We start from the raw sequence: 16,030 nt of genomic DNA, 5'->3' as shown, positions 1-16,030 counted from the left end.
TGGGTTGATGGTGATAACTGTTTACTGAGAACTGAAAGGTGGGAGGGAGTAGGGGTGGCTCTGAAATACAGGGTTGTTTTTAGAAAGAGAAATCTTGAGTTCTATTGTAGTTTTGTTGAGTCTAAGACCTCTAAGACATTTAAATGGAGGTGCTAAGTAGGTTATTTTTGTTTGCTTGTTTTGATATTGTGGCAATAGAAATTTAACTCCCTAAAAGCCGCAACTTCTCAAAAGCAGCTTTTCTTGAGGCAGGGTTTTAACTTTTCATTTGCATAACTGAATGGCCCACTCAGATGATTTTTTTTTCAAGAACAAAACAATAATCTGACTCAAAAATGGATTCAAGTGTCACATTCTCCACAAGACTGCTTGCAGTTTTGAAATGAGTTTTTCCAACTCCATTTCCATCCACGCAGAGGTTGCAATGATCTTTAGGCCAAGTTTCAGACAACTTTAGCTCAGACACTAGGTTCTTCTCCATCTAGTAGTCTCTACAGGAAAGAAGCCTCTCAAAAGCTGGTATTCTAGGAAGGCAAGCTCAGCTGGAGGAGCAGAACCATGCTTCAACTATAGACTTACCATGCTGGATGATAAATGTTTGTTTTTTTCCCAGTCTTTTCTGACTATGAGCATGTTAAGGGCAGGGATTTGACTTTACATCCTTTATGTTAGCATATGTTGTGTGCCAGATATTTGTGCATTGGATTAATACATAAATATATCATCCTTATGTCAAAAAATCCTTAACCCAACAATGAAGCATGGAAATATAAAGTGGGAAGGGAAACAGGAGAGACCAGGGAGGAAGCCTACTTTAAGCCACTGGATTTTTCAGTTAGGGATCCTGTGCTGTCATACTGACACCAAGCCACGGTGCAAAATGTCACGAAGCAACCACTGTTTTATCTACGCAATGGCAAACAACCAGTATGACTGATTTCCTTAACTGAATGGACTGAATTTAGTAGGTGAGTAGTAATTTAGCTGATACCTCCTCTTCTAAGGGTGATACGGCGTCCAGTGTCAGGTACAATTTGAGTATGTCATAAACATTTTAATGAAAGTTCTAGATTTTACTTACAGCTTTAAAGGTTTTGATGCTTTCTTTTAGGCCTTAATGATAATATTTTTTTTTTGGTTTGCTCTTTTCTTTTGAATCAGAGAAGTTTCACTTTCTAAATGTTAAAAAAAATAGTTATTTACAGAAAAGAATCACAATGTTGTGTATGTGTGTCTTTAGTGTGTGCTGATCTCTGTCAATCAATGAATATTTGTGGATCTAATGTTCCAGGTGTTTGGAACCTGGACTGTCTTTGGGACAGCCAACTAAACAATTCCCTTCTAGAATTTGCACTCTGATGGGAAAAGACAGGCAAAATACAAGCAAATTATGTGTTGGGTGATAGTGAGTGCTATAAAGAAAAAAAAAAAAAGTAGCCCTGAGGAGAGGGCAGTAGAGGGAGTGTGTGTGTGTTTTTAGATAGTAGTCAAGGGCCAGCCTTTCTGAGGAAATGACCTTTGATCTGAGACCTGACAGAAGTAAGGGAATGAACTATCTGAAGATTCCAGGTAGAAAGATGGGCAAATGCAAAGACCTTGATTTAAGAGATTAGAGCTCAGTTATTTCTGAGTATATTTAAATAACTAAGCTTTGATTATTTTCTTTTTATATTACTTAAAGCAGAAACTTTCATTTCAAATGAGCAGGATGCTCAGAGAATAATTGCCGTATATCTTCCCCCAATTCTGCAGTTTTCAGAAGTTTATTTCACACTTGTAAGAGCTGGTTTTGATCCATTCCTTCTATTTATTAAAGTCCATCTCCTAAACAATGCTTAGTTACCTTCATTCCTGTAATCCAGGGGATTTTTAAATGAATAAGGCTTAATTTACTTTCCAAATACTTTCTAATTTAGATGTCTCACTGAGGTGAATGGGCCTTTCCCTAGAAATAGGGATTGACATAATTTTGCAATGTTAATAACAATTAAATTTATGTAAATTTATAATATATGTAATATATATGCCAATATATATTGTTAACAACAATTAAATTTACGTATTTATGTAAATTTATAATATATGTAATATATATATATATATATGACAATATATGCCAAGCTTGCTAGGCAGATGAGCTAATCTAAAATACATAGATAAAAACTTGGGGTGTCCTGGGGGATCCCAGAAAGGCTGGATAACCATCCTTCAATGCAGATGAAACAATGGGACAAAGAGGGACTAAAGTTGTTCTCTACAGAGGAATGAAGCATAGGGAGAGGCAACGAACAGTGCCTCTATAATTTTGAATTCAAGAGAACACTCTGATTATATAATCTGGCTTTTTTTCAAATGGTTCACTCCATTTGACATAATTCTGGATGAATACAGCAGACATTTAATTTATTCATTCGCTCATTTTTTTCATGAATTCTTCTGAGCATATTCTATGTTTCAGGCACTGTGCGAGGTGCTAACATACAGCATTAAAAGAGAGCAACAGAATGTCTGTCTTCATGGGACTTGCATTCTACTGTGGTCAGCCAATAAACAAAGAAGTATCATAGTTGAGTCTTCCTTTCTCTTCCTTTCTTCTTTCTTCCTTTTCTTTCTTTCTTCTTCCCTCCCTCTCTTCTTCTCTTTGTCTTCCTCTCCTTCCCTTCTTCTCTCCTTCCTTCTATCCCTCCTTTTCTTCTTTTATTCCTTCATTCTTTCAACACTTTTATTTGAACTATTTTTTGACCAGTAGTAAGGAGTTAGTAGTCTACAATTTCACATCTAGCTCAGCTACAGATTCCCTATGTGATCTGGGCATCGCACTTTCCCTCTTAGGTGTCACCCTCACCTGTAAAAACAAGGATGACAATCCGTGCCTACTACTTAGTTAGGAGGAACAAATCAGTTAGAAGCTGTGAACTTGCTTTAGAACTCTCTTCTATTTGCCAAACTGAATTGTGAGATTCAAATACCTTTATATTTCCCACCAATATAAAAAATTGGGGTGGGGGGACATGCACGATTCAATTCAATCCCCTTAAATGTATCACCAGTCCACATAACCTGGACTGCTCTCTGTATGTGCATCTCAGCAGCACACACCGTGGATAGAACAATACAGTTGCCAAGTGCCTCAATTGCCTCAAGATTAGTGTGAAGATGGGATCATTTTTGAGACTTGTAAAAACGCGACGAGAGATTGTAAATGCAAGACACTGAATTTCAAATCTATAAGCTAAGCCTTCTTTGGAAACTTCAAAAAGAGAGTCTAACAAAAATTTGGAGAATCTATCTCAAGAATGTTTGCAAAACAGTTGAAGTGAAGTGATTCGAGAGAAGGTTACCTACTGAACAGATTTTCAAAGCTGACAACTCTGATTTATTTTATATGTGGAAAAATCTCCCAGAATTTGTATTCACTCTAAATACATATATATATATATATACACACACACACATATTCATATGTAAATGTATGCATATATGATGTCATTTTTATAGTTTTCCCCCACTCCCCTTTTTAAAAATTCATCTTGAATACTTTGGATTTTCCCACATATTACTTTATAAAAGTATAATTCCATAACTGGGCAGAGATTTTTTTTTTGGGTGGGGGAAGTGCATGGTCTGGGAATTGAACCCGGGTCTCCCACATGGAAGGCAAGCATTCTACCGCTGAACTACCCATGCACCCAAAGATGATTTTTTATAAAACTTTCCTGAGAAGATGAACTTTTCAAAGGAATAATTCCATAAAACTTCCCAGAACTTTAAAGCGTTTTGTGCATCTAGGAGAAACTTTGGAAAGTCAAGGCAGATCATTGTATAATTTTGTAACATTGAGAAGAAAGAGACAATTCAAAAAATATCCAAAGAAGAAACAGGTAATCTCATGTGAAGTTTTGAAATTAGAATAACTTTGGATTTTTTGTCAGTTCCACTGGAAATTAAAAGACATGGGAATAATGCATCCAAATTTTTTCAGAGAAAATTATTTACAACCTATAATTCTATACCCAGTCAAAATATTAGTCAAGTTTAAGAACAGAATTTTTAAAATATCAGACATGCAAAGATTTAGAAAGTTTATATCACAAGCATGTTTCTTAAGGTCAAGTGAATTAATATTCCTTTGACATGGCAGAAATTCTTTGGACATGTCGAAAATCGAAAATTAAGAAATAGAGATGCAAACATTTCCAACCACCAGAAGAAATACCAAAAAGACTTAAGAGTGGTTGGTGAAATGGCATGCCAGGAGGACCAGGGAACCTTTGTGAAGGACCAGGGGGCCACTGCGGAAGGATGCTCTTCCTTGCAAGTTTTATACTATTACTTTTCCAAAAACCATGTACATGTGTTAACTTGATAAAAATATTTTTATTTGAAAATAAAAAAAGGAAAGTTAATGGAAAAATGGAAAATGAAGACAATGAATACATTGAATATAATAAAGTTCACAGTGGTGGGAGGGTGTAGCATTTCTCTGTACTTTTGTGGCACTTTACATGTATGAAGGTCTTTAACCCTCACAGGGACTGAAATAGAGAAATATCATTATCCCCTTTTAGAAATAAGAAAGAGAAATATCATTATCCCCTTTTAGAAATAAGAAGCTGAGACTCAAGGAAATAAAGGAAGTTGCCCAAAGTCACGCAACAAGGAATTGGCAGTGTTAACATTGAACCCAAGTTTGTCAGTTTCCAAAACTCAATCATGCCCCATCACATAGTTTTGAATATTGGCACAAATGAGAAGACAGAGAGATTGGAATGAAGTTGGAGGGGGAAAACAGTGAGTTTTAGGGTATAGGAAACAAACAGTATGTAAGTTAGATAAAGATTCATCAGAAGGGTAGGCCATGGTGGCTCAGCAGGCAAGAATGCTTGCCTGCCATGCCAGAGGACCTGGGTTCGATTCCTGGTGTCTGCCCATGTTAAAGAAAAATCAGAAGCCAAAAAATTGAAAGTACGAGAGAGAAGGAATGACTGTTTGAGCCAAATCTTAATTTGAGGAAAGCAGCCTGATAATATGGCAAGAGCTTGTCTTTGGAAGTTTGCAAAGCTGCTTTTATTTTTGAGACAGATTTTTATTTTTGAGGAGGTAAAATAGGTAAATTATTATTAAGATAGAACATGGAGAGGAGGGAAATTGAGGTGGTCATACTGTTTTCTCCATGAAGCAAGATTGTAGTTACTCTCCTGAGAATAAATGAATAAAGGGATGGCTGGATCTTACCAGGACTTGGGAGTGGAGCAGTGGCCGGGCATAGGAAAGGCAGATGGGACAGTGACTGAAGCAATCAGGAAAGAGAGTAGGGCTGCCAGATTTAGCAATAAAAACACAGCCAGTTAAACTTGATTTTCAGGTTAACAACACATATTTTTAGTATTAGCATGACCCAAATATTGCTTGGTATTTTGTCTGGTATTTTATCTATAGTATAGATACTAAAGTATGCATAAAGAATAGTGGAACTGCTTTGAAATCAGAAATTTGGAATGGAGCCAATTAGCAATCTTAATGTGAATTGGGCATCAGATGGCGAATCTTGATAAGATGAGAAGTAAAGTAAAGACCTTGGCCTTGGCTTCCGGGCAGTGGTGAAAAAGGAGTCTCTGGGCTGACAGCCAGGAGATACCCTGAGGGGGCAATTCCCAGGGCTTCTCCTGAGGGCATGTGGAAGAGTCCAACGTAGGGACCAGAGACTTGAAATAAGCAAGGAAGCACTAGAAATAGCCTTGTCCACTTTCTTATTTTTCCTAAGAGTAGTCATCTTACATTTACATCTCATAGGTATATAGTATGAGTTTAACTAAATTATCATCTGCAAAGAATTTGGGCTCTTTAAAGTCAATATTAAACATTGCGTTCACCAATAATATTCACAGAAAAGGACCAATTTCCCTTATATAATTTTTTGCCATGTTTGAGGCATATTATGGTGATTTGGAGCAGTGGGTAAAGAGGCTGCAGCCCCTCGAAGTTCAAATACCATGTTAAGCAAGGTGCTCCATACACCCATGATTCAATAAAATTGAGATAATAATAGTACCTAACTTTCAGGGTTATTGTAAGTATTAAATGTGTAACAATCTGGCACACAAATACTAAATACTAAAGTACATCCTTATACTGGTTATTACAGACAGGAAATGAGAGGTTTTTTAAAAAACATACATTAGCATACCCCTGAATATACTTTGTATAAATGCATAGTCAAGAAACAGGAGGTTTAAAAAGGACATTCATAAGCATACTTCTGCAAACACGTGTAGTAGGGAAATGAGTGGCTTTATAAAGCAGTCATTAGGGTGTACTTTGGCATACTTTTTTTTTTCTTACATGGACAGGCACTGGGAACCGAACCCTGGTCTCCGGCATGGCAGGCAACAACTCTGCCTGCTGAGCCACCTTGGCCCACCCTCCTTTGGTGCACTTTCAAAACAAATTTAAAATTTTGTTAGAGATCTGCTTCCCTTCAGGAATATGCATTTCAGTGAACTGTTCATTGCCTGAAGGTGTTTGAGCTGAGAGACTTAGCGTCTGCAGTGTTTTAAGTTTTGGAATTCAGTTGCGCACTCACTAGCTGAGAGTTATTTAAGTGACTTAAGCCGAGTAACATTTCCCTCATCGATGAAATGGCTAACAACGCTTGCTTCATTGGGCAGCAGTGTTACATTAGGTCATCACACTGTAAGTTGCGCAGTTCACCTGAAAGTTTTTTCCCTTTAAAGAATTTATAGGTTAGCGTGTGTGTGGGGGGGGGAGGGGAGGGTTTGCCGCGTCTCCACTTTACATTGTGCTGCGTAAACTCAACGGATCTCCCCTTTCGAAAGAACTAAGCTCAATGAAGGAGACAGCTTATTCTGGAGTCTAGAGGACCGTTATCTTAAGTTTCGACGTCGTATGCAAGTTAAGTGTGGGTATGTGCTGGGTGCAAGGCTTAAAGGCAACTGTGAATTAAACCTGCGTTTATTATTTTTTTTCTTTTTTCCCTTCCTCCCTCCCTTTCTTTCTTCTTTCCATCTTTTCTGTCTGTCGCTCCCTCTTTTTTTCTTCTCTCTCGCTCATAAGATCCAAGAAGCCAGGGGGTTGTTGTTTATTCATTCAACCTCCTTCTGAGTCATTCAGGTACCGGGCGTGTCTATCACTGAAACTGCACACAGCGGGGGGAGGTTGTGAGTTCACATCTGCTGGGATGGGAAGCCGGTGTGATCAGGGACTGGGTGGGAAGCTTCCTTTTAGCAGTCTGGCAGGGGTTTTAAGTGCCCTGCGCTCACCTCTAGGACGAATTTGACTAAGGGCGCCTCTCAGCCTCACGTTCTGAAGTAGCACCTAAGCGAAAGGAAAGGGTGGGCAAGGTGCGAGCCTTGAGGTGTGGGGGCTTCCGGAGACGCCACCCACCCACCCACCCCGCCCAGAGTAGGAAAGGAGAGAAGGGAGACAGCTCTTGGCTGGGACGCTGCAGGCTCTTGGTTAAACTGACACCCCGGAGGCTCTTCCCTTTCGAAATTCCTAAACTCACCGAGCCACACCGACTTTTTAAATGTCCCAGAAGCTGGCAAAAAACCCCACCTCTCCTCAAAGTCCACTCCGCAGGCCAGAATCCAGAACACCCGGCCTGACGACACCTCGCCCGGCGCTGGCCCGTTGCACTCTGCGAAAACCACTTTCTGCCCCTCTGACCGCAAGTTTCCGGGCAGCCTGAGAATTTAGAGGTGGGGAGTGGGTGGAGGGACCTTTTCGCCCATTCGCCCTCTCGGGCTGCTGGCCTCCTCCCTCCTTCGTTCAGCCCCTTCCCAGCCTCGTTCCCTAGCCTAGCCCGGGCTCGCTGGGCGGCTGCTTGGGTTTCCCCTGTGCACAGGGTGGCCCCGGGGGCGCCGGATCGTACCCCGGGTCTCGGACCCCGCGGGGCGGGGGAGGTGCGCTAAGAGACGCCGGTTGTCCTCGGCACCCTACGAAAAAAGTTTCCAAAGGCTCCCCACTTTCCCAAAGCTTGAGAGAATCCTCTCCACTGCCCGGGAGCGGCGGCCAGCAGGATGAGGGCCGTGATTTATACATTAGAATCCAGGGGGCACCAGGCTCCGCCCCTTCTGGGTTTTTTTTTTTTTTTTTTTTTCGGTGGCTAGTAGGGGAGGAGGGGTTCTCTCTCTCTCTCTTTTTTCTTTGCTTTGCCCCAGATCTTTCCTGGACAGTGTGTATCAGCAGCCGAGAGCCGGAGGTCCCCAGCTGCTCGCGGAGGGCGTAGGGTGTTGCGGCATTAACCCCTCCCCGCCTCTTCCTAACTAAGCCGCCCAGCCTCCGCGGTTTCGCCTCGCGGGCCAGCGCGGGCCGCGGCGAGCCGGGCGGGCCATTGGAGTGCGCGGCAGTGGAGGGAGGGAACCCCGATTCGAGTAAGTTTGCTGGAGCACGACGCCCTCATTCGGGGGCAGCAAGATGCTTAGAGCGCTGTGCAGACGCGGAGCTCTCCGAACGCAACTTCGTCCTGCCTGAGCTAGGTAGGAGGCTTGGAGCCGTGCGGGCAGACGGCGCGGGGAAGCCCAGCTTGCGGGGAGGGCGTCGGTGTCAGAAGTGAAGTTTTAAAACGGAACGAAGCTAAAGAAAAATCCTTGAAAAACCTACACTTCTCTGATCACTGGAAACTAACCTTTCTGGGTTACAATCCGGTCGGACTGTTCTTGGGGCATTTGTGATTTATGGAGTTTGAAGAAGGGTTAAGTCCCAATTACAGAACTGACCGAGAGAGCGGGGGTTGTGAGTGATAGAAACTGCGGTGGTTAAAAGGAGAGGGAGGGAAGGCGCTTATTTTGGGAAATCCGACAGACAAAGAATATGTGGGTGTGGGGAATGCTTTAATTTGCACTGCCGGAGAGCAGGGTGCAGAATTCAATTAGGGAAGTGCGGCGCTTCTTGGCGCGAGCAGCCTCTGCTGTCCGGGAATTTCAGGATTGTTCTCGCCTATTTCTTCACTTTATCTCCGTTGCTGTGTTACTTTGAAACATTTGAGCATCTTAAAAGTAGAGTTCTGGTAACCACTGCAGGCGTTTCGTTCCCTCCACACTTTCTAGTTAGAAGAGAGGAGGCAACTTGTTGGGGGATGGCAGTAAATAAAACTGTTCCAGCTTGCTTAGCAATGCACCAGACGTCCGTTTATGTGAGTTGCTGGAGAGCAGCATAACCCTCGAAATTAGGTATATGGTATATGTTGTTGTCATTAGTCGTATGACTTCTCCCGTTTGTATGTGTGTGTTCTTGTTTTAGACAAACCCAATAGCAACCAAAAAATACACTGTGCAATCAGTTAATACTGGGAACTTCTGGGATTTGTTGCAATCGCTTTCTTATGAATGGTTTTTTACCGAGTTCCTTTAAATTCACTTGCACTGGATTACGACAAAAAAGAAGAATAAAGAAAAGGCGGTTGCTTCACGGAGGCACTTTCCTGTTTACCGAAGACCAGGGCGGGTTTAGCTGCCCACACCTCACTGCGCCCTTGGACCAGGGTGGCGAAGCAGGCGTTGCACACCTGCTCTTAGAGAGTTATTAATAGAGCCCAAAGAATGACTTATGCTGTCAAATTATTTTCGTGCAAATCTAATTTCTTGCATGGCAATTAAGAGGTGGTGCTCAGCTCTTTTAGCTGGGGGAGTCGAGAGGCAGAGCTGTGCATCTCCGCCCTCAGACTGGCAGTTGGGTCTCTCTTGGAGAGGTATCATGAGCAGGCGGTGAGTGCGTGACTGAACCAGTGAATGCTTTAAAAAATCCCGGGGTTTGGAGATCGGGGGGCAAGAGGACGAAACTGGAGCCAGTATGGGGCGTGCTTCTCCAGGTTTCCCATTTCATTTTGAATGGTTGTAACCTTAGGTAGAGTTTTCGGTTTCGGTAGATTTTTGTTTTTTCTCCCTTTCTCTCTCTCCCCCTTCTTCTTCTTCTTCTTCTTCTTCTTCTTCTTTTTGCAAGGAATGGGAATTTGATTTTCTTTATCCTTCTCCCTACACTTTCCCCGAGTTTCCTTAATACAAAAATAACAAAACTGAAGCAATGCCTCAGCTACAATGAATTATGCCAGTGTGAGGTGGCTTTTTTTCCTGACTCTGTCCTCTTTGTAACTCGTTTAAGGCTGCGGTTTCCGAGGCCCACTCCAGCCGAGGAAAAGCCACACAAAAAGCCTGGATCTCTCTCACTAAAGCACCCGGGCCACGAGTGAAGGGCTCTCGACATCGCCCTCTAGCGTTCGTCCGGAAATCTGGGCTCGGGGACACGGTGTGGCAGCATGGGATCCTCCAGCGGCTCAATGGCCAAGACCCCCTTCACCTCCGACTATGTCAACTATGACATCATCGTCCTGCATTACAACTACACCGGAAAGCTGAATATCAGCGCCGACAAGGAGAACGGCATTAAACTAACCTCGGTGGTGTTCATCCTCATCTGCTGCTTTATCATCCTGGAGAACATCTTCGTTTTGCTGACCATCTGGAAAACCAAGAAGTTCCACCGACCCATGTATTATTTTATCGGCAACCTGGCCCTCTCAGACCTGTTGGCAGGCGTGGCCTATATAGCCAACCTGCTGCTATCTGGGGCAACCACCTACAAGCTCACCCCCGCCCAGTGGTTTCTGCGGGAAGGGAGTATGTTTGTGGCCCTGTCTGCCTCGGTGTTCAGCCTCCTAGCCATCGCCATTGAGCGCTACATCACCATGCTGAAGATGAAACTTCACAACGGGAGCAACAGTTTCCGCTCCTTCCTACTCATCAGTGCCTGTTGGGTTATCTCCCTCATCCTGGGTGGCCTGCCCATCATGGGCTGGAACTGCATTGGCACGCTGACCAGCTGCTCCACGGTGCTGCCCCTCTACCACAAGCACTATATCCTCTTCTGCACCACAGTCTTCACTCTGCTTCTGCTCTCCATCGTCATCCTGTATTGCAGAATCTACTCCTTGGTCAGGACTCGAAGCCGTCGTCTGACCTTCCGCAAGAACATTTCCAAGGCCAGCCGCAGCTCGGAAAAGTCACTGGCGCTGCTCAAGACTGTGATTATTGTCCTGAGCGTCTTCATCGCCTGCTGGGCGCCGCTCTTCATCTTGCTCCTGCTGGACGTGGGCTGCAAGGTGAAGACCTGCGACATCCTTTTCAGAGCAGAGTACTTCCTGGTGTTGGCTGTGCTCAACTCCGGCACCAACCCCATCATTTACACTCTGACCAACAAGGAGATGCGCAGGGCCTTCATTCGGATCATGTCCTGTTGCAAATGCCCCAGCGAAGATTCCACCGGCAAATTCAAGCGACCCATCATCGCCGGCGTGGAATTCAGCCGGAGTAAGTCGGACAACTCCTCCCACCCCCAGAAGGACGATGGGGACAACCCAGAGACCATTATGTCCTCTGGAAATGTCAACTCTTCTTCCTAAAACTGAAATGCTGCCAACCCATGGAGAGCGCTCTTACGTGGTCACCACTCCAGTATTTGGAAAAATTCTCTGGACCTCGACTATTGCCTGGGAGGCACTGCTGCAAGCCAGAGGGACGGAGGGGGAGAATAAGAGAAACCTGGTGGTGCTGTGTTGGTGGATGGAGATAGTTCCTGTGAACAATGCACTGGGAAGGGTGGAGATCAGGTCCTGGCCTGAAATATATTTCCTCCCCCCTGGAGCTTTGATTTTGCACTGAGCCAAAGGTCTAGCATTGTCAGGCTCCTGAAGAGTTCATTTGGCCCCTCCTTGAAGACTAATATCCCCATGTGAAAGCATCTTTGTGTCTGGAACTTTGAGGAAAAGATGCTGTCTTTCACCTTACTTTCAAACCCGAATGAGTATGTGCATTTTTGCTTCCTTAGGTATGCTCTGCATAGCCTACTCTCCTTTCTCCTACACACCCCTCCTCAAATTTCTTTTACTTTATATGTTAAGTATCTGGCATTCATCAGAGCTGGGGTCATGGCATGGTCCATTTCATGATCATCTGTAGCAGGTTAGCCGTGCTGAGTAGGCAGACCCTGAGGAGACAGAGATGGTTTGGAGATGTAAAGCAATCCCATTTGCTGAGGCCAAAGTTTCCGTGTGAACTCAATCAGTTTTTAAGAATTTGGTTGAAATCACTTTGATTTTTTTATTTTTGTTTTATTTCAACATTACTTCTTTACAATGAAATGTGTTACAATATCATATCCATTGTGGATGAAATTTGTGTAAAGAAGTCCACTTTATCTAAATGACATCAACCAGGAGCCTTAGTGTCATAGGAGAAACAGACAAAGAAAACAAGGTGAAAGCTGACTGGAGGTTGACTATTGTCAACCGCGAGAGATTTCTTAATGAACGTGTCCAACAAATACAACATGTCTTTGGCACTTTTCTTGATGTGTATTTCAGATTGTTATGTGATTTCATTTCAACCAACAGGATGGTTCTACTTTGTTGTATTAAAAATATGTTTTATGATTTTTGAATGTATTTCTTTCAGCAGAGGTCATTTCATTGGATTTTTCTAACCCATGTTAACACTGTTGAATGTGTATTTCTCAAAATATTACCACTCTCTTGTGCCCTTAAAGCATTACTTTAACTGATAGGGAACAGCAGGAGTTTTTCAGTTCATTAGTTCATTCAGTTCATTTTCAGTTCTTTTCGTTAGGTAATTAATTGAAGAGCTGTATAAATGTCATAAAGAATAAAAATATTTTGCTGTGTCTTTAGTATGGTTTTCAGTGCAATTAAACTGAGAAAAGTCTTGTTTTTTTTAAAAAATAGTATTTAATAGGTTTCTGACTTGTGGTTCATTTTGCACATAGCTTTATCAACTTTTAAACATTAATAAAACTGATTTTTTTTTTAAAGATCTCTTTGTGATGAGCATTAAAAAAATAATTATTGGGACATTCCATTTGGCAAAATGGCCTTGAGAATCAAAGTAGAACCAAATTCTGTTACTCTTGAAAGGAATTTACCTTGATAAACCAGGGGTGTGAAAGAAAACGTGGTTAGTTTAAAACCACTGTGTCTTCTTCAGGAAGAGAAACTTCAATTAGCTAACATTGAAGAGCAGTAAAGAATGACATAACAGTCACCAACCTTTTAACTACCACATTGGCAAGTATATGCAATTGTCTGTGTTTTAAATTGATTGCATTCAAGCCAGACTAAATTAAGTACAGTTACTGTCCTAAAACATGGATTTTAGAAGAAATACCATATAACAACATGATTGTAGAGCTAACTTAAACCATGAAACCCAGTGGTCAAACCCACTAACAAAAGTTTCTATTTCTCTACATGCTGGGGGATGGGGTGGCATAGGGGCTTGGACATGGGAGAGAATATTAAATCACTTTACTTTTTTCAGGGCACTATTTTGGCTTCTTCGATTCTATGCTTTGAACTAATATGGGAGTATACAATATCAATGAAGTAACAAGTTGTAGAATGTGAGTTGGGTAGCATAGCGCTTTTTGTCTACAAGCTTTCAATTCTTAATATCTGGAAACTTTCATATCCTTAGTCCTTAGTTTCTCTAACTAGAAAATGAGAGCAATGACACTTTGCAAGCATTACAAAATGATGATTAATAGTTAATTCTTGTTTTGATATTATTGTCGATTTCATTGGGGATTCAATCCAAGCATTTCGGTTACAGCATTTGGCTCTTCAGTTCCATTGTTGTTACTTTCAGAGGTTGTGCTTTCAAGTGTCATTGAATGTGTACAGGACACAGTTGGGACAAGAAGATAAACCTGACCTAATAGAGTGGATGTCATTTCTGGGTAAGTTAACTGTGGGAAACAGGAGTGTGTTCACTAAGGAAATCTTAGGTCACAACCTCCAGTTTCCTGAAGGAAATGCCAAAAATGCTCCCAGAGACAAAAGACTGGAAACAAACTGGAATGTTTCTATCCATCTGTCTGGTGAGGCGGAAGGAATGATTTCATAGAACACTCACTTCCTAGAGCTTTCGTTACAGAGTCAAGAATAATGGAAAAAGTATGTTCACTTTGTGTTTCTATGGAAGAAAAATGTTTATGTATTAGACTTTTCTTCTTAAGCACAGTAATGCTTCACATGAGGTGGAGGATGTTGGGGAAGGGTAGAGCTTTTGGTGACAGAGGATAACGTCACTTGCCCATCTGTGAGTACATGATCCCTGATTAGGTGTGCTTCTTCCTGGAAACTCCAGAATTCTTGAATGAATTTCTTTCATTTCAAGAAAGCTGGACAGTCGTGGGCTGTGGTTTTCCTGGGCAGATGGATGTGGTGTGGCTCCAGCTAGCCAAGGAACAAAGGCTAGGATGAAGGAATCCTTGATTGTGTCCCAACAAGAAGATATGGTTTTAATTCAGCATATTCTGAGAGTTTAGGATGGGGAAGTAATCTCAGTAATTGCACGTTTCTATTAAAATATGCACATATAAAGTTTTGATTAAAAACCATATGTAGTGTTTTTCAAGAGGAATAAAACAGATAACCTGGGCAAAACTTGACATATTCTTGTATACAGTGCACTTAGCTGGTACATGTTCAGGAAAGTCACAAAATCATATCAAATAATACTTTATTCCCAATAAAAATTAAGTATGATTATAATTTCAAGTAGAAAACTTACATGTAAGTGCTTGCACGTGTTTTCCCAGTCTCATAAGTAGAAAAATTTAATTCTTTAATAAAAGTAGGTTTAGTGATATTATTAGAATTTCAAAATGTGTAGTAATGGGACTTTTGCATTCATATTAATTAGATACGTGATTCTATTTTAGATCTATCAGCAGTTCAGGTGTGATTTATGGTATCTCTAGTTTTCTTCCCTTATGTGAAGAGACATAAAGATTTAAATTTTACCTCTTTACAAAATGGATTAACTTTTGCTATGGATATTGCCTGTATGCTTTACCTTTTTCCTACATCATAATAGAAAAGTGGAAAAGCCTCATAGAACTGAAACAAAAGTCTCATTTGACAGGATTTTAAACTAAGAAAATAGTCAATTCTACATCATTGTAGTACTTTCAGTCTAGACTGCACTTTTTTGGATGACTTGACTCTTTATACCTTGATTCAGTACATTGCTGAGATCTGTCACTTTTTGTAACTGCCAATGTTGCTGTGTGGGAGTTACTACTCTGAAAAAGCATCATGCCTGGCACTCCCTGTAGGGGAAATCCTACAAAGTAAAGACCTGAAGTTCAAGTTATTCTAAGTACTAGCAACTGTATTTTCAATGAAAATTAGAGGATGGCACTGGAATGAGTCATTAAAAAAATGTGCTAACTAAAAACTGTTAAGGATTTTGATCATATGAATTTGACAGACACTGGTTCCATGTGAACTTCTAACTAAGGACCATTAATAGACCCACGTTATTTGTATTAAGTTTTTTCTATAATCTCTATAATGCTCGGTTACTCTTCTTTTTTTTTTTTTTTTTTGGCATGGGGAGGCTCCGGGAATTGAACCTGGGTCTCCAGCTCAGCAGGCAAGAATTAGCCTGCTGAGCTACCATTGCTTCACCCTCGGTTAGTCTTTTCTAATATTGCTTACTCCATACTCCTCAACTAAGACGGTGTTCTTTGTTTCCTAAGGACATCTAACTAACCAGATCAAGCTAGAATAGTGAAAAACATCTTGAGGGAGGGGATAAAAAAATAACAGTAAGTAACCCTCATCTATTAAAATACTTAATAGAGTATTTTCTCCTTGTATATGTGATAAATTCTTGATTATGAGAAATCTTAATAGAGTACATCATTACATCCAACCATCTTTCTGGCTATTTTTGATGCATGGTTAGGGAAGGGACTCAATATGCTTTTTTAATGTGTATATATGTACCACTGCCGTCACTGTCAAACTAATAGCCACCAGAGTCATCTTTCAGAATCGCCAAGCAAAGAAGGTTTAATTACACAGCCATAAATCCTTAGATTATCTGTAAATAAAAAGAAAGGATTTTCACCCAGTAGCTAAAAGAGCTAGGAGAGATAAAAGGAAGGGAAGACTAGGCCTTTGTTTAGTTCAGTCTTTTGACAGTCTTTGACA

At 41.4% G+C, this 16,030-nt stretch overlaps 1 protein-coding gene and 1 long non-coding RNA gene across 5 annotated transcripts in view; one reads left to right on the top strand and one right to left on the bottom strand.

Moving 5' to 3' along the window:
- The window catches only part of LOC143649952 (uncharacterized), a 130,536-nt gene that overhangs the window by 15,328 nt on the left and 99,178 nt on the right, over positions 1-16,030 (bottom strand). The window lies entirely within an intron of this gene.
- Positions 7,454-12,445, top strand: S1PR1 (sphingosine-1-phosphate receptor 1). Of its 4 annotated transcripts, XM_077120090.1 has the most exons (3): positions 7,454-7,718; positions 8,181-8,498; positions 10,120-12,445. In XM_077120090.1, exon 3 carries the CDS (start codon positions 10,274-10,276, stop codon positions 11,414-11,416), a length of 1,143 nt encoding a protein of 380 aa, XP_076976205.1. In that variant the 5' UTR covers positions 7,454-7,718; positions 8,181-8,498; positions 10,120-10,273; the 3' UTR covers positions 11,417-12,445. The 4 variants fall into 4 exon arrangements, with proteins under 4 accessions (XP_076976205.1, XP_076976207.1, XP_076976203.1 ...); XM_077120092.1 differs by lacking the exon at positions 7,454-7,718 and having other exon boundaries at positions 8,124-8,393; XM_077120088.1 differs by lacking the exon at positions 7,454-7,718 and having other exon boundaries at positions 8,124-8,498.

The sequence above is a fragment of the Tamandua tetradactyla genome, chromosome 11, assembly GCF_023851605.1.
Source record: "Tamandua tetradactyla isolate mTamTet1 chromosome 11, mTamTet1.pri, whole genome shotgun sequence".
Lineage (NCBI taxonomy): Eukaryota > Metazoa > Chordata > Mammalia > Pilosa > Myrmecophagidae > Tamandua > Tamandua tetradactyla.
The sequence above is the reverse complement of the archived record's forward strand: the minus strand, read 5'-3'. Positions and strand labels throughout refer to the sequence as shown.

What these genes read in the sequence shown, in the direction of transcription:
- S1PR1 (XM_077120090.1), top strand. Translation starts at nt 10,274, where the DNA reads ATGGGATCCTCCAGCGGCTCAATGGCCAAGACCCCCTTCACCTCCGAC.